Source organism: Microplitis mediator, chromosome 4, assembly GCF_029852145.1.
Source record: "Microplitis mediator isolate UGA2020A chromosome 4, iyMicMedi2.1, whole genome shotgun sequence".
Classification (NCBI taxonomy): domain Eukaryota; kingdom Metazoa; phylum Arthropoda; class Insecta; order Hymenoptera; family Braconidae; genus Microplitis; species Microplitis mediator.
This window is the reverse complement of record NC_079972.1, coordinates 342618-364807: the sequence shown is the minus strand read 5'-3', so window position 1 is coordinate 364807 and position 22190 is coordinate 342618. Positions and strand designations below refer to the sequence as shown.

The 22190-nt window shown below is 31.0% G+C and overlaps 1 protein-coding gene across 4 annotated transcripts; it reads left to right on the top strand.

Annotated features, from left to right (window-relative positions):
* The first annotated feature begins 3158 nt into the window (after positions 1–3158).
* On the top strand, positions 3159–11852 carry LOC130666924 (uncharacterized). Of its 4 annotated transcripts, XR_008989766.1 has the most exons (8): positions 3159–3969; positions 4259–4330; positions 5528–5724; positions 6911–10097; positions 10177–10435; positions 10781–10843; positions 10946–11151; positions 11225–11852. XR_008989766.1 is itself a non-coding variant. In XM_057468251.1 (4 exons), exons 1-4 carry the CDS (start codon positions 3946–3948, stop codon positions 6931–6933), a joined length of 330 nt encoding a protein of 109 aa, XP_057324234.1. In that variant the 5' UTR covers positions 3159–3945; the 3' UTR covers positions 6934–7058. The 4 variants fall into 4 exon arrangements, 2 of the variants coding, with proteins under 2 accessions (XP_057324234.1, XP_057324235.1); XR_008989767.1 differs by lacking the exons at positions 3159–3969; positions 4259–4330; positions 5528–5724 and having other exon boundaries at positions 7077–7702; positions 7823–10097; XM_057468251.1 differs by lacking the exons at positions 10177–10435; positions 10781–10843; positions 10946–11151; positions 11225–11852 and having other exon boundaries at positions 6897–7058.
* Positions 11853–22190: the final 10338 nt, after the last annotated feature.

Here is a 22190-nt window from a genome sequence, read left to right as displayed (position 1 = left end):
AAAAAGTCATTTTTTTGTACTTTCTTCTAATGGATGTTAAAAATAAAAAAAATTTTTTTTTTCAAAAAATGATGACAGGGTCTTGTAGGGAATTTATTCAAGTTTTCAACGCCGCCCTTCAACTTTCTGTGCGATCATTGGTACCTGAAATATCGAAGATCAAAGCCAAAAGGATCATTTTCTATTTGAAGGCTGATATCTCTGCGACAAATCGTCCTACGAGGTTAAAAAAAAAACCAAATTGAAGCTGAATAAATTTGCTAAACGATGTATGCATTCGTTTAGTTGAAAGAATTTTTCTGCGGTCCGAGGGCTCTTCGGAAAAAAAAAAAAATTTAGAAATTTTTTGGCTCGCGGTATTTCTCATGTTTGCGCAATAATCGGAGCTTTTAAAAAATTTTGAAAAAAATACACCTAAACTAGAGATTTCAAGCTATAAAATGCTTTTTTTAGATTTTTGATACGATTTTTTTTACCAAGTTACAGCCTTCCAAAAATCACTAAAAAATTTCTAAAATTTTTCTGCTCCTTTAATTTTTTGCATTAGTGTAGTTGCAATACCACCCAGGGTTATCCGCGTAGGTTGCGACTAGTCGACCGGCGAGTGAAAATTGGAGGCTCGTCTGTCAGTCCCCAATTAGCGTTAAGTAGGAGTGACTGATAACCGAAGACACCCGAAGTCATGCGGGGAGGAAGATCTCATATACGGAAGCCGGAACGGAAAGCGGCACTTGTCACGAGAGCGACCGGACCGTCAAGACGTAGAAAAGTGATTGTACAACTAGATAGACGCCACCAACGGACATTGTAAATTAATTCAACAGGTAATTATTTAATTGCGACTTGTGTTTTCGATTGTAGAACCAAGCGATAATTATTTTCAAATCGTATATAAAATACCAGGCAGGTAGCCGGTATTTCTTGGCAAAATTATTTACTGTGTCTGAATAACAGGTGAAGGAGAGAGCGAGGAATTTGAGGACTGAGAAAAGAGATAACAAAGCAAGAGGAAAACCTAGGACGAGACAAAGAACAAAACCTGGACTAGACGAGATATACGGACCAGGACGTGACCAGGACAATATAACGACGAGAAAGAAAAATTAAAATTATTTTAAAGGTATTTACATAAATTTATTCCAGGCAGGAAGCCGGAAAAATTTATTAAGTATTTAGTCGTATATCTGGTATCGTCGCGTCGTAATTAATTCGGAAAATTAATATTTATAAATTGGCTAGAATCAGATTAGGTAAATTAATCAAATTAATTGACTCCAGGCAGGTTGCCGGAGCTATTGCATAGTAAAATATTTCCAGGCAGTTCGCCGGAAATGTTCTAGAAATTTCCAGGTAGATCGTGTAACCCACGCACCGGAAATTATCGAGTCTAGTCAATAGTCGAGTCCGTAAAATTAATAAATTAATCAATTGAATAAATAAACTAAGTAAGGAAAATAAATGAAAAAGGAAAGTTAAGAATTTAACGCGGGAATAAAATAGTTGAAGACTGGAGGAAGGAGATGAGGATAAGAGTTTGAAAAAGGTGACCGACTCACCAAAGTTATTGGAACGGAGTAAAATTAAAACACGTAAAGGAATTAAAAAGATAATTAAAAATAATTAATTAATTAATTGAATTAATCTTTTAAAATTAAATATTTAATTGATTAATTTATTTATTGAAAAGGAAAAGTTGTAGTGGGAAAACTAGTCCATGGCGAGACGCCATTCGGTTCAAAATTATAAAATTAAGAGTGAGTGTAAAATAGTCCAGGGGACTGAGTGAGTGTGTGTGGGATAGATCAGGATGATCAAGATTTTTGAAACTAGAAAATAAGGTCTCGCGAAGGTTAAGCGATTTTAATTTAGTTGCCAAAGGAAGTTGACTAATAAGGTCTAAGTGTGTGTGTGATATGCCAAAGGTAACGGCTATGTTTTAATTATTGCGGGTTATAAAATAAAATTGGTTTTAAGTGAAACATTGCGGGTTATAAATAAAATAAGGTTATGAAAAAATAAGGTTTATAAAAAGTTATAAGGTTTATATAAGGTATATAGTTATAAGGTTTAAAAGGTTTATAAGGTTTAAAAAGTTTATAAGGTACAAGGTTATAATAAAATAAAAGGTTTAATTAAATAAAAAGGTATAAAAGTGGAAAGTTAAAATTATATTGATTTATTTATGAATTATCTTTCCTCTTCCTTCTCTTACAATTAAACAATAATTACACCGACCCTGACGATCCAAGATCCGGCTCTGGGAGGCCGTTATTACTTCCAGTGGCGCCCTTAGTAAGGACGACCAGAGTAACAGCAATAGCCCTGTTATATATCAAATTGAGTGATTCGACATGTCACCGGGTGTCGCTAATCAGTGAGACCCGAACATCCGTCCCTCTCTTTGGCTAATCAATTTAGTAGACCGCGTTAATTATTTATGTTAACTATTGTAAGAGGTAGTAGAACGGGGCTTGAAGCCAATGTAAATTGTTTAAATAAAATCCTAGTTTATTTTTGTTTAAATTTGTGCTCTTTTTTGGAAGGTTTTCTTTTTCTTGCTTAAATAAAGTTTTGGTTTATTGTCTTATTAAAAAACTGTCTATATTTCAAAGACCCCTTTTCAACCCTGGACTCCGGCGAGCTAAACCGAGCAAAAAAGGGTAGCTGTTTATTTGAAATTGTCAATTTGGTAATTTATAATTGCTAACAAATTACTAGTTCGTCTAAGTTCCGATTTTCTGGTATATTTCGACTTTCAACTGATTTTGATTCATATTTAAATTTTGTTCGTATTTAATATTAATTGATAATAATTTTAATTTAACCAAATTTTACGCGTTACACCATATATTGCCTATTTCTATGTATAAGCATAGGGCTTGTATAGAATGCAAGTCTTATGCGGTTGCCTCATTTGGCGTGAGCTCGGTTTATGCTACCACTAGCAAGTATGGTTTCCAAACCGCTGCCTAAGAAGGAAGCCAAATTAGGCAGGGCCTCGCAACTGCGTTACTTTCGGGACTTCGACCTAGTTTGGTTGCCTCATTTGGCGCAAGTCTGGAATTTGGCATGCCTTATTCGGGCTTAATCACTGCCTAACTAAAATTTCTAGTCGGGCGATAAGCATATAAAAGTAATTGGTCATCAGCTAGCGTCGTAATAGTAATCAATCAATCAAGTTGCGACTTTGGTTCACGCCACCACAAACTACACCCACGTCTGAAATCGTCATGTTTCATCCCATGTTTCACAATACACTATTTTTTAAAAATATTTTGACGAAAGTTTTATTAATAATATTGTAAGTACATAGATTCAATGTCACGAGTATTATGATATCTTTATCTATATCATAATTCACAACATATTCTACATTGTAGTCTATGAATTCAATTTTACGGAAATAAGTATTATAAATAGAAATTGCAAGCTTTCAGTTATCGCTTCCTGGCGTGACAGATACGAATTGGCGTAACATGCGAGTAAAGCGGTCTCAAAATGTGTTAGAAAATAGATGATGTTTCTGAACTTATTGTATACTACCTAACAATAATCGATTATTATTGCATGCATGTTACGAGAAAATACTAATCTATATTTTCGCCTTCTTCTGTTAAATATTTACACTAGTATCATTGTTTTCATTTCCTTTTAATAGTATCGATTTTCATTTCTTGTATGAAAAAACAACTTCGAGTTCACATCTAATGTTACCAAGATGATGGAAGACAGGATCACTTCTAACACGTAATAATACGATAAAAAATTTTGACGCATGTCAGTTCATTTTATGAAACATAATACATGCACGTTATTTAGATAAACGAGGGTGAATAATTCACTTGCGTCGTCGCCTCTTTCTTCATTCTCCAATAGTTCAAATCTAGAACCCAACAGGCTCGTGACTCAAAGTGCTGGTAGTTACGATTAAATCACGCATTTATCATGGCTATCAGTTTTTGGAAATGCGTGAGTTAAATTTTAATACCATCATTACTATAGATTAATTATAAATTCAAATATTTACTGTCGTCCAGCCAGTATTTTTTATAAATTTTATTGACTCTCTTAAAATAAATCAGTGAAAAGTCTACTTTAATTAGAAACTTCAATAGTCACTGTACAAACAGTCTCAAATATACCACTTACCCAATCAGAGATATACTTGAGACTGAAAATTGAATACATATTTTTTTGAGTTATAGTTAAGGATATTTTTGTTCCATAGTGTAAATTTATTTATATATTTTAATTATAGTTGGAAAAAAAAGAAAGTAGAGCAAAACTTCGACAACGTACCATAAATCTACATAAAAAATTGGTTTTTGAGGTAACTAGATAAGACAAAGTACATTAAAATTCATTATAAATTACGATAGTCAAAAATGTATTTCATAGTAAAAAATATTGTGATAAAATCAACATAATCTGTGTGTTAAAAGGTCCACTCAATATTTGTTTTACTTTTTAACACAAACTATTTGTAATTTATATATTATTTCGAGGATATTAAAAGTTATGAAAATTATTATTTAACATATGTTGAATAATTCAATATTGAACTATTTTCTGACTGTAAAAAATTTTTTTATTACATCCGAAATTAAAAAAAAAAAACAAAATCACGCAATATTTCACATTAGTTGTAATAAGTAGTAAATCAACTAATTTCTTTTAGAATTACGAAATTACCTTTTTATCCCGCGAACAAATAATTTTGTCACTACTTAAAATAATTCTAAATTATAACTATATTTTTTTGATTAGTATGATAAACATTCCAGCTTGCAGTAAATGGTAAATTTAATATATTGATAATAGTAAAAGTTTTCAAGTCAAGTTGTCATTTATAGATTGTCGGTTTCACTTTCATTTTTCTAATAATTTTTAGGTGACTTACCGATTGAATTTTCAACATTGATTTTGTGTAAATTTTAGAATAACACAAAATTGATGTAGATACTTTGGATTTTTGTACTAGGTAAAACCTTTGAAGTGTTAAATAGTAGATCGATTTAAAATTTTAAAGCAACTCAGTGAAATGTATTGATTTAACACAAAATAATCAACACAAAAATTCAATGCGGATCTTTTTTAATACAGATACACAATATTTTTCATTTATGTAAAAATACGTATTCACAAAATAAGAATTAAACTAATCGCGCGCTTTTGAAAATCAACAACAGCTTGTGATTGGTGTCACGGCGGTACAAAAATCGATCCGTCTACCGTAGCTTGGTTGCCAAGTATCTAAATACATTAATATTACTAAGATTGAACCAATTTATATTTTAAAACTGCCTTTATTCTTTTCTATTATAAAATTTATAAAACATACCTCTGTGATGCCTATGACTTTCAACTCATCTGCACGAAATAGCATTGATTATGATCAGGTTTGCTTCATTATAAATAATATTAAAATAATAGTCATCATGATCTAAATTTCAAATAATTCACTGAAAGTGAGAAATATATCATTTTAAAAAATAATTATTCGAGCTAAGGTATTATTGTGTATTAGCAGAGTCCAAAATATCAAAATTCATTTCGTCTTGATGCCCATCAACCATTCCGAGTTGATCCTGTGGATCAAATAGTTAAAACAGTTATGGGATATCGTTTTGAAGATATTACATACGATGTTAATGCTGCTCCAGCTGTATGTAGTCAAGTAGCTGCAGAAATTAGAAAAAAACTTATGAAATTGCAGTTTGATAGGTATGTAACAGCCCTGATTAGAAAATACGATTGATGACGATTAAAAATGTTTTAATCATTTAAAATCATCATCAGTCGTCAGTCGATGATCAAAGAGAATTAAAAAAATTTTTAATCTTCATACTGAACCAGAACTTGTAATATTATTTTACGATTAAAGACGATTAATGAAAATTTGAAATTTTTCATCGTCATGAATCTTCATTAATCGTAAAATAATATTGCAATTTCTGGTCCAGTATGACGATTAAAAACGATTCATGACGGTTTGAAATTTTACATCTATTTACTTCAGATATGTTAAAACAAGAATTTCTAAAAAGCAACAAATTTTTTTTTCATTACTTTGAAAACATCTTCCATTAAGTCATTACTACTTGAACCAAAAATTGAAAGTTTTTAAAACAATAATACAAGATTTTTAGTTAAAGACAAGTGTTCATGCTTGAAGAGATCGATAGTATCGATTAAAGATAATATGGTTTTAGATCAAGACACGAAAGTTATCTATCGAAAATATAAAATCTTTGGAGCCATGAAAATCTAAACCAAGACAAGAATTTCTTGAAGGAAGATAATTGGCTCTTTTCAGAAATAAATTTTTGGCTGAAGAAAATATTTTTTGAGTTGATATAACTTTTCTGTCACTGTATGATAATCATTATGATAATTCAATTGATTTCAGGTCAGAAATCCTGTAAAACTAGTCCCGAACACATATGTCCCATGCAACATTAACCCATAACAAAATGTTCGAAGACAATAGTATTCCGTAACAAAAATATCTCATTCAAATATATCCCACGACAAGATTTTTTTATTGTAGTTATATTACACATTGGATATTTTTGTCATAGGCGCTCTTTATTATATAATATTTTTTTATGGGATATTTTTGTGTGGGATATTTCTGTTATAGGATATTATTATCATGGGGTATTTTTGGATGACCAGTTACCAATTCAATTCCCACACATAATATAGGGACTATTACCATAATCATAGGAGTTGTTGCCATAGCTATGCAAATTTTTTCCAGAATTGTAAGAGTAATACATCCCATAATTCCAAATGATTATTAAAATTACGTTATAGGGCTGATATTTTATAAACGTAGTAGGAACGGGTACCATAAGTTTCTCTCCGTGTAAGAATATATTAATTAAATGCAGATTACTTGTTTTAGGTACAAAATTGTTGTGGTCGTGACAATGGTAGAAAAAACAAGTCAATCAGTAAATTCTGTTATTGGCTTCTTATGGGATATTAAGAAAGATAATTACTCTACATATACTCTTGAAACTCAAACTTTTCTGGCTTATTGCTTTGTTGGCGGTATTTATCATGAATAAATCTATATACATAAAACATATGATTGAATTTAAATTATAATTTTGCAATAAAATAATACAATAAGAAATAATTTTTAATGAATAAATTATTTTATGATGTCTTAAAGTTAAAAATTGTTAGCAATATCTATTGTTTATGAATTTGTATATTTTAATAGTTACGAAAGATTTTTGTTACTTTTAATATTTTAATGAATTTTTATTTTTAACCCTATAAATTTCGGCCTTGAAACCCCACTACAATTTTGATTTAAAAGCTGGAAGAGTAGAGAGCACTTAGGCGATGGACGCCAGTGCCGTAAAACCAGCGAAGGAGGACAGAAAAGTTGTCACAAGTTGACACAAACACAGCTATACTCAGAATTTCTTTACTCAAGCGCCGTAATGACATCTTTACTCAGCGACTACTATATTCAAATATTACTTTACTCCATAATATTGGGGGTCGTTTCCCATCTGTTCCATGTGTACTCATTGACAACTTCATTCCAAGACATCTGTACTCGAGTATTAGTAAAGATTATGGAGGGTAGAGGTACCTCAACCCTCCATAGTAAAGATGTTCTCTGTAAGCGCGCATGTTGATTATCGCGGAAGGGAGGTTATCAAAAGAGCAGAAGTATGAGGTAATATCAAAATATTTTAATTTAAAATTATTCTCTTTGAAATCAAATATTTTTATTGAATAATATAATTTCTTTAAACAATTTATAATAATAATTTTGATTTTTTTATAACATTTACAGAATCAACTAAAGAACCCTTAGGTTGTCCCAATGCTTTATTGAAGAACTAACTAACTTACTAAAGAGACCACAGATAAATCCTGATATTTTGACAAGATATTTATATTGTTAAAAAAAATAAATAAAAACCTCTATTACAATAGCTCATACCTTCACTTTTGAACACTTATAATTAATTTGATAGGACATATAACAACAAGTTGAACATCAATCTTACTAAATTTATGAATATCTATAATCATTTTTTATTGGATTTAGAAAAATAAAATCATTTTATACTGTATGTGTAAAGTCACCGAATTTATCAAAGTATATATTTTACGTATGGAAAGTAAAAAAAATATAAACGATCTCATCCGCACATAGAATTCACATAATTTTTAATTTTTAGAAGTTTTATGAAAGCTAGGAATTAAAAGTGTGTGCAGATAATTAAAATTAGAGCGATCATAAAGCACCCTCAGCGCTTTCGCACTTGAGGTGTGCAATTAACGTAACATTATCTTCACAGATGAAATGGCCAGATACGCAAACAATTCATAATTGTTTAATAATAGATCATACATGCGCAATTCATAAATCTATGGTAGTGGGGGTAATTTCCGACGTCTATCCTCTTACTGGGACCACAGTACTCTAGCTCAATCATTTCTCTAAGACGATGATTAGATTCACCGAGTACTTTAATATATAAATATATAAAAAACATCAACTTAAAATTGATTTTGTTCTCGTTAGTCATTTTAAAGTTAATAGTCCATAAGAGTCTATGATCAAATTTTTGTCGTTATTTATCAAATCGTAATCAATTATAGAGTGAGTATAAGAATTTAGCATTACTAATATCAAGTCATTATTTAGTTGTTTCACAAACTTATTTATCCCGCGATGATTGTAAATTTTTTTTTTTTTTCGTATTATACTTAGTGGGAATCGTATGTGTAGCCAAATATTTTTTTTCTTGATCGAATGTTCTGGAAAGATATTCATAAAGGCGCGAAAAATTCCTTTTTCGTCTTTTGTTCTAGCTTGCTTTAATTCTGCATAGCTCACTCTGTGATTCCGTTACACGGCATTCAATTATATTTGGAAAGCAGTAGACGTGTTACCGTGTTTCAAACAAACTTGATTGTTTCAAATGTTCATTGTATGAAAAGGAAAAAAAATAAAACAATAATTATGCATATTAGAAAAGTAGCGTTGATTAAAAAACAAAAATATCTAAGTCGATTGAACAAGTTTAATTACAAAAATTGTGAATTAGTAAAATGTATAATTTTATAGAAAATGACACATTTATATTGTTTAATGCAGATTTAAATTTAACTACAAAAGTATTGGTAATTACTCATTTAACTAAAATTTTAACAATAAATAAAACGAATTATGCTGCGTATTCTATTTCATGATACTTATCCGTACTTGTTGATATACTGAGCGTCACTTCAAGCATACAGGTTACTACTTAGAGGCAACACTAGTTTCATTATGTATTCTGCGATTAATTGTTTGTATTAAATGCTTTTTTTTCAACATTTATACTGATTTAAATGTTTAACTATTTCAATAACAATAAGAAAACAAAAAGAATAGTTATTATTGATGAAATTGTCATTGACTAGTTTGTTAATAATCTAAACTAATGTGTATATAATATATTCTTTCGATTTACATAATATTTTTAATTTTTTTAATACAGCTATCGATATACCTCAAGAATAAAAAATAGTTCAGTACTCGAGGGTCATTTTTATTTCGCTTTAATAGATCGTGGACTTATACTGCGTCAAAAAAATAACCTGTTGACTAGGACTAAATTTTTTTGAAATGAAATTTTTTTTAATAGTATATAAGTTTATAATAGTGTCATTTAAAATATATATCTATGATAAAATTTTTCAAAAGGAAAATAATTGTATATATTATTATATTTATTAAATCAACTAATTATAGTTATCAGTTAGTTTTTGGTCATGGTAGTTGTCGGGCAGCGTGCAAGATCTCACCGGCTTGTTCATGATGGTTTTGTCTTCCATTTAGACTCCCGGTACGGCAACAAAGTTCAGAAAAGATACCTTTGTTCTTCTCGAATCTCAGTGGACCACTGTCGTGTTAAGTTGTGGACCAATGCAGACGGCGGAACCGATCAAGATGGTGATCATAATCATATCAGGCCAAATATCCAAGAGCGAGGGCCTGTGATTAGAGAATTACAGCAAGAAGCACGAGAAAGTGATCTTTTACCAAATCAAATTGTGAACAATGTTATAAGGCGGTAAGTGAGTTTTCAGGCTTAATTTATCTGGCTCAGATTATAACACTACTCATATTTATTTATTAATTTCTACCTACAGAATTCCGATCGCTGGTAATTCCATTTGACCTCACGCTGGAAGACAAATTATTCACCGCCAGCGGCGTATGCTACGTCCTCCTCTGCCACATGTTTTTGAAGAATTAGGACCAATGCTATTGAATTATGAATTCACAAGGCAAATTTACCAGGATAACCTTGTATGTGAAGCTGGGTCAATCGCCTGCATTGTCGGACACAATGATATATTGCAGAGACTCGGTCAAGTAAACGAATGGCATGTTGACGGAACATTTCAGGTAAAGATCTACGTTCAAATCGATTGTTTGTTGGTTTATTATCATCGTCATAGTATGAAATTATGAAAAGTAGTACCGCTCGTCCACTTGAGTACGAAAAAGAAATGTGCGCGAATGTTTCTTAAAGTCACCAGTGTTCATGTGCGCATCTTCCAAAAATCTCTCGGAATTCTCTTGGTTTCTCTCCCAAAAAAATTGATACGTCAACGATATGTGACCGAAATCCAAAGAAAGTTTATTTCTTTCCTTTTTTACAATACCAAAATCGTTTTCTCGAAAATCTTAATCAATAGATAATCTGAACATAACAGTTCATGTGTCTTATAACATATATTTTCATTCTAGTGCGTACCTCAGCGGCCTCGAGCAGCCCAACTTTTGATCATAAAATTGCGACGAATGGATGTGGTAATTATTTTGACTTTTCGTTTTTTTCAGATAATTCAAATAAATTTATAATTGTGCACAGGATTCCTTGTAATTAATTATCGCCAAATTTTTTGATCGTAGGGAATCCCAGCTCTGTATATTTTGTGCAGTCGCAGAACTATACACAAATGTACACAGCAATATTGAGGTGAATATTGCTACGTGTCCCGGCAGTGTACCAAAATCTCCAAACAATTGTATCCGATTTTGAAGTGGCTATTTTGAATGCAGTGAAAACTTGCATGCCATGGGTTCAGCGAAGAGGCTGTTGGTTTCATTTCGCTAGGGTAAGCTATTTGTATAATTAAGCAAATAAACTAGAAGAAATTCGGTGTAAAAAAAAAAATGAAATTTTTTTAGGCTGCAACAAGAAAGTGGAATTCATTACGACTTCATGGCCGTGATGCACCAGAACATCGGATTCTAGAATTAATCTGGGTGCTCCCTTTAGTTCCAGCTAATAGATTTGCGGTAGCGTTGGAGATTATTACCAATTTATAAAGGCCATTGGAAGCCGATAATGACAACTACTGTTTGTTTCACCGGTATCTTGAACGATTTTGGTTACCATTAGCAGATATAATATCTGTTTTCAATACACCATGGCGAACTAATAACATCACAGAGGCAATAAATATGCATTTGATATCTAAGTTGGGGCCACACCCTGCTTTTTTTCAATTTTTACGTAAATCATTTTGTATTGTTTGTTTTATTTTTGACATAAGGTAAGAGACCCTATACCCGACCACTCGTGTATTTGTATATCATATTTACTGTATTCTAGTAAATATAGATTTATAAATTCACGGAGTGCTCAGATGTTATTTCCCTGCTCGGGTACAAGGTCTTTTGCCTTACTTTCTCTTTATTAAAACTTACTTTAATCATTATAGATTAGACTGATTCAAAAAAATCGACTAATTTTTTTTTCTTCATTATATCGAAAATATTGTTGGAAATGACGAAAATAAAATACTGTGAAAGTTTGAGCTCTTAATATTAATATTAACAACTGCCGCATCGCAATTTTCTATTTCCCGTTTAAATAACATGGGAACATTTATTTGTTAAGCTTTGGAATTTTGTAGCTCACGGTGGGATCAATACTTTTGAATGTTCAAGACATATTCTTATGGGAAATTTTACGCTCTACATAAAAGGTCGCTTATAATTTTTCGATATTTTTATTTCTTCAAAAGTAATTCGAAGTTAAAGTTAGATTGACGATCAATTTTCACATTTTTTAAATTTTTTGACGCAACCATCAACTTTATCCCAAAATTTTAGAGGACATTTTTTGTAGAGCATTTATTTCCTACAACTTATCTCGAAATAAAATTTTTTATATTTCACTTACACGGAAAAAAATAAATAGAACTGGCTACCATGTCAGATAGTAGTCAGTGCCATCTGTAGAAAAAAAAATTGAGATAGCAGTGGGTCCTATCTACGTAGTACTGGCTACTCTCTACATTGTAGTCAGCACCATGTCGGATGTTGCTCACTACTATCCTACATAGTACACACTTACATATTGCCCAGTTCTATGTACATAGCAGCCAGTCGTATGTCAGATAGCAAAGGTTACTTTTTAAACATATTACCCACTGCTATCTGCAGATAGCGCCTGCGTCTATGTCAACATATTGCTGGTTACTGTGTATCATAGTAGAGAGTTCTATGTAAGATAGCAATGAGTACTATCTGAGATATTTTTTTTCGTAAGGACTTGAATAATTTTTTTTAGGGATGGCGCTAGTATTCATTATTGACAACGAACAAATAAAATTATTATCATAACTAAATTAATTATGACTTATTCAACTACGTTTACGTATTTAAATATATAATTATCAATTATATATGATATTTTTTTTTATTTGTTTATATTTATTTATATGACGTATTTAAAAATATAATTACATCATATGAGTTCGTTAATTGCTGAACACTTAAATTTTAAATTTTATTTTATAAAATAAGTTTTTTTCATTCATGATAATAACTTTATTATAACAACAATTATTAATTATGATTAATGAACACTTGAATTTTGAATTTTATTTTATAAATTAAGTTTTTTTCATTTATGGAAATAAATTAATTATAATAATAATTATTATTATTATAAATTTACTACCGTAAATGAAAAAAGTTTATTTTATAAAATAAAATTTAAAATCGGCTTCGCCTCGGCCAACAATTACATAAGATCTGAGACATTTCTTACTTTACTGCCCGAGGTGTAAAATATACTATTCTACGTACTTATTTGAACTAAAAAAAAACTTTAAGTTTGTTAAAACGCAAGATTTTAAGAAAAAAATGAGTTTTTAATTTTTTTTGAATTGATCCACCACTTCAAAAAATTCAAAAAAATTCCTGAGTATAGAGGAGTATGAAAGACATTTTCTGACAAATTTTGGTGAGTGACATATTTCAAAAAGGCTAAAAAAAAAAAATCGGGGCGCCGGTTGGCCCTGCGGGCCAGCCCCAAAACTTCCCGCTGTTTTCGAGCTCAAGGAGCTTGACAACATCACTGTAAATATATTTTCGAGCTCTTCGAGCCCAAAAATGCTATTACATGCAATCATTTGTTTATGAACTTTTCAAGATCTAACAAGTAGCGTTTTATGCTAGAGTTTAAAAGTTAAGAATCAAAAACCATTGATGAAGAAGCGGCTTTTAAATTTTTATTTTCGATTATGTTCTTTGAAATACATGTATTGAGGCAGAAATCAATGTCTGTGATCAAAATCAAGATTTAAATGAGTTTTGGCTTAGGTCAGAGCAATAATATATGGAATATCCGAGAAAAACATTAAAGACTGGGTTTTTTCAATTTTTTGCTGACAATATATTTAAAACTAAGGAACAAGTTACATGACATTATCTGATGATGGAAAGAGACTATATTAAGAAAAAGTTGGTATGATTTCAGACACATTTTAGCACATTATATTTTGATATATCCGGAAAAAATAACATAAAATGTTATTTTTTTAACTTTTCAGCGGCGATATCTTTTGAACTAATCAACCGATTTTGACGTTTAAGGTGGCAAGCGGCGCGTTTTATTGAGTTCTAGAGCTGATTAGATTTTAAAATTGATCGGACGAGTCACTTCAAAGATAATCGAAAAAAACCGTTTTTTATCAGTAGTGAGACAGGGGGAGTTCACCCCCCCCCGATAACGTAGTACTCTTCCTTACCGACCGTCGCCGATACCACCTGTCGGTAATGTACCATATCTGCGGTCGGTAATTTGTACTTATCTGATGTGGGTAAGTCACCCTCGGTCGGTAAAGTAGGAATTATCTTTACCGACCGTTGCTGATACCGGCTCTAGGTAAGATTTTATCGACCAGCAGTAAATTATCATGTGTATGACGAAAAATACTGCCACACTATGATCAGAGCTGGTACCTTATCGTGTACCAGCTCTGATAATAGCATGACATGTATTTATATATGATCATTCGGATTCTTTATATATTGAAACTGGGTGTAGCACGAGCACTTGCGAGAAACCCCCAAGTCCCTGCCATCTCGCGGTTTAGTTCTTCCCCCACCCCTCTGTTTTAGCGGGTAACTCGTTAGTGGGGGAGAATGAAGCTGCGCGAATGCTTCGATGACATCATCTTCTGCATCGATTACCGTTACTAAGCTCATATTTCAGACCAAGTGGGGGAATATAAACCTGCGCAATTGCGTCTTTTTACTCGATTACGTCATCTTTTACGTCATACGACAAGTCCGAACTCGTTTTCGACAACTAAGTGGGGGGATAAATAGTTGAGTGGGTGACTCTCGCGGCCATATACATCAGTCTGCTCAAGTTTTTTGAACCAAAAACTACCGTTGTTCTTACAAAAGTGCATAATACAAGTGCATTTATTTTCAAGTTTTAAGTGTATCTACAAATCTATTCCAAAAGTAAGTACTATTTTTTATTATTCAAGCATACACGGATACTATTTACATATCATTTCTAAAACTTGTTCTCCTTTATCTATTTTTAGTGTGCAAATTCGACCTCTCAGCTATCAATGAAGTCAATTGTTTAGCAAACATTTTGCCAAACAAAAAAATGCAAGAATTGGAAGAGGATAAATTATATCAAATAACCGAGATCAAAAAAATAAACACAAAGTACGGATCCAAAGTCATTGCCCATCTTAACAATGAATTCTCTATCTATTTTCCAACCCGGACAAACAATGAACTCGTGGGTGACGAAGGGAAGTTTAAAGGCCTGTGTGAAATAGCAGCTGAAGACTCGCTTTATCTCAAATTTTTTGGGACCCAGTACAACAAATTTGAATTTATATCTCAACAACCTCCAGTTCCAGTATAAATCCAGATACCAAGACTTTAAATATAAATTTCCTATATATTTATCATATATATTTTATCCCATATATCTTTTATAACCATTGTGAATATAATAAACATAGGAAAATTTCCATTATTTAAATATTTTAAATCAGTCTTAATAAAAATTTCTTTATCTCAAGTTAACCTTACCATCATACACTTAAGATAAAAATTCAATATGGTAATACACGAACCAAGTTACCATCTCGTAACACATTCAACATCTTAGGGTAAGTAAGAAATTCTATTTCCACATAAAAAAGTAGTATGATCGAAGACGCCTGCGCACCAGAAAGTTTTCGAGAGCAAGAAAATTCATATGAGAAAGTAGGGAGGGTAAGCACTTAACATATAAGTCTTCTAAGATGGTTGATGTTGACGCATGCGTAGAGTGTCTAGGAATATTCTAATATTATTAAGATAATACAAAAAAAAATAATTACCTTGAATAAAAAAAATAGTAGAAATTTTAAAACAACTTTTTTCTAACTATATTTGTAATTTTATAAAGAAAAAATTAAAATAGTAATTTAGATCATAATTAGGACTATAATTAGAAAAAATATAATAATACAACTGTTACGTCCAAAATGTGGTGTGTATCGTGATTTTGGACATAATTTATTATTATTTTTATTTTCGGCCCTAGTCTTTCGACCAATAGACCGGGATCACACTGAGTGTAATTATCTGGGAGGTATGTTGAAATAAAAGATGTTTGATGTATAAATTAAATTACTATATATTATAAAATTGAAAAATTCGATGATATTTATACAATAAACTTATATTATTTTATGAAAGTATTAGGTGGCTAGTCAGCCGACTCTAATGTACAATAAATTTCGTTTTAATTACTAGAGAGGACTATAGAATTTTGAATACAATTTCCGTGTGTTGGAAATGTTTTTGATTTTAATACAACATAAATTTAAAAATTACAATACCTGTGGTCGCAGCAACTGGATGTTTGTCTAATCGTAGTTTTCACTGACTCTAGGTATTACTTTCGCTAACAATTTATTTTAACAGTTGAATTTAAACTTATAAAATCACTAATTTTAATAAAACTCTTAATAATGTAAGTGTGCGGACACTTGTATAATATAACTAGTACGGAACTAGTGTGAAAGCGTGAGAACGCTGAATAAACTGAACTAGTACGGAACTAGCGTAAATAAAATCTAAGTGTGAGAACACTTGTACAAAGCTGAACTAGTACGGAACTAGTGTAACTTAAATTTTGTGAAGACACTGTGACTTGAACTTCACTGCCTCAATGGACCTCTTGTCCGGGACTAACTATTTTTTGTTTAACGACCCTTTTTATAATTTCTTATCGGATCCTATTTTGTCTATGGTTTGGGGGAAACTGTGTCCAATCGGAACACAGTTCCTATGGGTCCTTTCCCTTTCTCTAAGATTTTCACCTTAGGAAAGCGGTCAGGGCACACCCCTATGTGGGCCTATGTGCGTGCGCACCCACACATCCATCCACATGTACAATATTTTACTTATAACAATATTTAAATTTAAATGTTTAAATTTATTTATATTATATTTTTTTATTGGCGTTGAGCTTTTATTATTTATTTGTCTTTTAAATTTATTTATAATTATCGTTTTTAAATTTGTTTATTATACTTTGTAATAAATTTGTTTCTTATTCTTTGTAATGATGATGATTGGTTAACTCGAAAATATCAATTTTAGTTAACATTATATTTTTTTTGATTGGCGTTGAGCCTATATTATTCATTTATTGTTATAAATTTTCTACTATTTTTGTTAGTCAAAATTATTTTAAATAGTAATTTTTTTTATTAAATTCCCTTAATGACTATTTCGTCATTTTCGTCTAGACACCTAAATTTGTTTCCTTAATGGCTATTTCGTTATCGATAAAAAATATTATTTTGTCTATTTGTTCTATGATCCCGAGATGTCTCGACAAAAGTGCACTCAAAGAGAAAGTGAGGGATTAAGATTATTTTTATTTATAACTAAAAGTATATTCCACGTACACTTTTTTGATAAAAATATTTTTGGGTTTCGACGAAAAATGTTTCAGCTGGCCTTTGGGCCTTTACAATTGCCCGAGGGGTCATTAAAATTACATTTAGGTGTTTGCTCTAGCATTTCAAAAAAAATGTCAAAGCAAACAAGTCTTAATCCCTTGAAAGCATTTTACATTCGTCATGTCTTATCACTAAATATTATCGAAACTTAAAAATGATAATAAAAAAAATAAAATCTGGTCGTCGGCTCAATTTTAATAAATACAACAGAAATTAAAAATAAAATGCAACGTTCAGCATTTTAGCTGGACGTAACACAACCTTATATTGAAAAAATGAAAAAATTCAAAAACCTAAATTCTGTTTTTTGTCATTTATTAAGCAAAAAAAAAAAGCATTTATAAAAAAATTTATTTCAATACTCTCTTAGAAACTAAAATTCAAAAATATAAACTAAGAGTAATAAAATTAAAAAAAAAATTTTAAAAACTAATAGTTAAAAAAATATAAACTAACAGTAATAAAATTAAAAAAATTTTAAAAACTAATAGTTAAAAAAATATAAAAATATAATATATAAAAAATTTAAAAGAAACTTATCTCATAAAAAATATTTAAATAGAAATAATATATATTAATCCGAATCAATATCGACCCCTTCATCATCACTCTCTTCGGTGTACCAATGAATCTGGGGTGGTCCGTTATTAGCCACAGGTCCTTGAGTTTGGTGATTCTCGCTTACAAAATATACCGCGTCTGGATCCTCGATATCTCGGAAGTACCAACACAATGCTTCCGGAAATATCCCCAGCTGAACGGTTCTTCCACCAAGCGTGAAAACTGCGTCATCTGGATCGTCATCCTCTTGCACGACTGCATTTATCCGACCAGGAATGTAATCCAGCAGACCATCATCTACCCAGCTTTGCGGCATTATGATGCTGTAAGTTAAGTTCAGCAGCACCAAATCTAGAAAAAAGACAATGATAACACTATTATGAAAACTTTAAAACATCTAAAAAATTAAAGAAAGAATCTTACCATTTACAATATCTACCAAACTGAACGGGGCAGGTTCGATGTTAAACCTCGACTCGAAATCAGGAAACTGTTCAGATAACAGGTTGGGGCTGAACCTGTAAGTGTGAGGTGATGGTACCGAATCAAGTGGTCGCGCAAACCACCAGCACAGGCGAGCATTCCAAATCCTGAGTTCTGTCGTAACACCATTCAGCGTGAAAGACACCCCGTTAAATTGTTGACTGTTTGCCACTAAATCTCGAAGGGCTGGAAGTAATATCCGCCAGACGATACCGATGGCCTCAACAGCCCACTCGTTAGGGATGATGTATCCATATGAAACACCATTACCCATTTTGATGATTATAAAAAATAATCTCTCTGCAGAAACAATAAACTAATTAATATACACAGTAATTAATGAATACATAATAATTATTTTAAGAATATAGCATGACGTAAACTTACTTTAATAAAGAAAAAAACGAGAATAATTTTTTAAACAACTGAACAGAAAAATTTATTTTCACTTGACTCTTCAACTGTTGAAATAGTTCTGAACTATATAAGCTTAAACAGCATAGCTCAATGAGAGCATTCATCGTTTTGTCAACAAGTGTGAAAAATCAAAACATATCCAATGAAACACATGCACAAGAAAGATAGACATAGAAAATATTAGCCCCCCCATGGGGTACGCACTCCAACAAGCACGAGTCGGACGAGCCACATGTTAAAGTATTTTCTCAAAAATTTTTTTAAAATATCGTTAAAAATACGAATAACGTTAAAAAAAAATATTTGAAAATCTATCTTTAAAAAATCAGTTTCAAACCCATACATACATACAAAAGAAAAAATTTTATTAACATTACAAAAATAATATAATAATATAATAATGATATTTGTTTTTTCCGTAATTTTTGATTTATAATAAAAACTTAAAAAAAATAAACGGGTTACACATCCTCTGGATCTGAGAGGATTACAGTATCAGCATCATCATCAACATTGTTTGCATCCTCCAGATCTGAGAGGATTACAGTACTCGCATTCTCGTCTTCAGAACAATAAAGTTCTTGCTCTGTGACCGCATCAACAACACGGTTATGGAACTCTTCATGTTTCCGCTCAGATATTGCCCTATCTAATACATAGAACAATGGTGGTATAAAATCATAGGTGATTACATAATCCCTGGAATCCTGCGATCCGTCTATGAGCCTAAAGTGCCACGCAACCCTTTCATCATTTATTTCTAAGTACGCCTCCTCACCAAAGAAGGTGACGGTGGAATCCTTGATAGGCTCATTGGCTGACACTTTATCCCACAGCTGAGGCTCAATATAATGCCTCACCTCTTCCACTGAAAAGTTTTCAACCCAGTGTTTTGGGAACAACACTGCATATCGCATGCAATAATCATCTAAATGATTCTCTGTAATAAATATAAAAAAGCAATAACGAAAAAAGTATTATATATAAACGATAAGGTGTAAAAAATAATACCTGAAGGACCAGGGTTTTTTAATTTAGTAAGCACCCCGCGCCAGATTCCCAAGAATGGATCGCGAGTGGCATTATAATAGAACCGCGGATCGGTTCTATCAGCATCGATATATGGGATACGGAACCACCAACAAAGATCATTATGCTGAATGTTTAATTCAGCTATTAGTCCTTCCATTCGGAATAATGTTCCATCCAAATTATTCCCATTGCGAACAGCCCTTTCCAAAGCATCAGCTATTAAGTTCATGACTCCATCTATCAACCTTGGAAACCTAATCCACCGGAGGGGTATGATCATGTCATAACTAAATGTGTTACCCATCTACGGAATTTTATAAATTTTTTTCATATAAAAAAATATCCTTCACTTTATGATACAAAGAGTTACTGCTAACTAACTCACCTTAAATGTTTTCTTCCGTAGTAATAAAAAAGCTTCTCAAAAAAAATCCTCCAAGTTATAATTTGAAAAATAGTTCATAAAAACACTTCACTGTATATTTTTTAAAAAATAATATCCAAAAAATAGTTTATAGAACACTTCACTGTATATTTTCTAAAAAAATAATATCAAAATTGTTCATAAACTCTTAAAAAACACCCACTGTATATTTTTTTTCTCGAAATAATTTAAAAAAACTGATAGAAATTTTTTTATACTCTCACTTCAACTGTCATCGACTGTTTCACGATCTATGAACTTTGTATAATGAGAGATCAATGAAATCACAGTCGAGTATCAAAAATTAATAAACAAACCCATAAAACGTTCGCATGTGTAAGAAACACCCATAGAGCATCTCGCTCTAACATGTAGTGATAGATATGGGTGTCTCACTTTAACTTGGAATAATACATATAACTCTATGCTGCAAGACTTTTTTTACTAAAACCTATATCATCTGCTATGAAATTAACTCTAATAATTTAATTTGTCTTATCCTATTTGTCTGAAAAAATTCACTTTTTCCATAATAATTAAAAATTTATATTTAAAAGATATATTTGAAAATTTTTTCAAAATGTCGATAAAATAGGGAATCATGTTAACTCTGCCATCTATCTGAAAAAAATCAATACTAAATCTGTATTATCCATAGATTAACAGTTTTACCCATCTTTAGTAATTTCATTTATTTCTTTTTTTACATATACCTTTCCTAAAAGATATTATCGATCTCACGATCTTAAGTAAATATATATTAAATTACATATGGTACATATATTCTCGAATACTTTTTTTGTACCATCTACCCAACATAAACATTTTTCTTATGATCCAAATCGTATATATATATAATAAATCTTATATTTGATACCTCAATTCATATATTAATTCTATAATTTATTAAACCTCTCTCAATAAAAAAATTCCAGAGATCTTTTTTATTTAAATTTTAAACCATTGATGATGTTATTGATATGTAACACTCTTCTATGTAATTTTTAATATCCTCAACACTTTAACATAAATAATTTTTATTACACCGCTTAATGAGATCTGTACTGTCATCGATATTTGATACTCGCAGTCGCATTATTTATTTAACTCTCTGTTTTAAATTTCATATGTAAGTTCTATACTTTATACCACCCAATTAAATAATTTTTTATAACACCCTTCTATGTAATTTATTATATCTGTCATCGATCACCGGAAGTAAACAATTTTTATCACACCTCTTAATGAGATCTGTACTAGCATCGATATTTGATACTCATAAATTTATTACTCTCTGTTTTAAATCTCAAAAAGATCGTTGATGTTATTTATATATCCGTTTTTCTTTTTTAATCTGTACCACCCAAATAAATAAATTTTAGTAACACCGACCTGTCATCGATCACTCTATCACCGGAAGTAAACAATTTTTTATTACACTGCTTAATGAGATCTGTGCTAGCATCGATATGCAATACTCATAATTCTTAAATTTATTATGTATTTATACTCTCTGTTTTAAATCTCAAACGATCGATAATATGTACTTTTCTTTTAATCTATACCACCCGAGTGAATTATTTTTTATAACTTATAAACTTATAACATACTTATAAAACTTTTTTTACCCTCTGTGTGTTCCTCGTTTTGAATACTCAGAAACGTTGATGACATTCCACCTATAGTCGAAAGCTTAAATAGCTTGTGAGAATTTACTTAATTTACAGTTGAAGTGTAAATCTTTATGTGAACACATCTTAAGTTTTATATATAAACATCTATTCCCGATCCACTAGTGTTTGTGATCAGGAATTTTTAATATACAGTGTTTTATCAAACAATTAAAAAAAAAAATGTCTCAACGAGGTTTAATTAAAGCTCTCCATGGCTTAGTGAATACGGTAGCACAGTCATATAATGATTTGCAATCAGAGGTGGTGGATGAAGAGCA

Coding starts and splice junctions, on each gene's coding strand:
- LOC130666924 (XM_057468251.1), top strand. CDS start 3,946: ATGGCTATCAGTTTTTGGAAATGC. Junction 3,970..4,258: donor CTATCAGTTTTTGGAAATGC/GTGAGTTAAATT, acceptor TTTTAATTATAG/TTGGAAAAAAAAGAAAGTAG. Junction 4,331..5,527: donor ATAAAAAATTGGTTTTTGAG/GTAACTAGATAA, acceptor ATTGTGTATTAG/CAGAGTCCAAAATATCAAAA.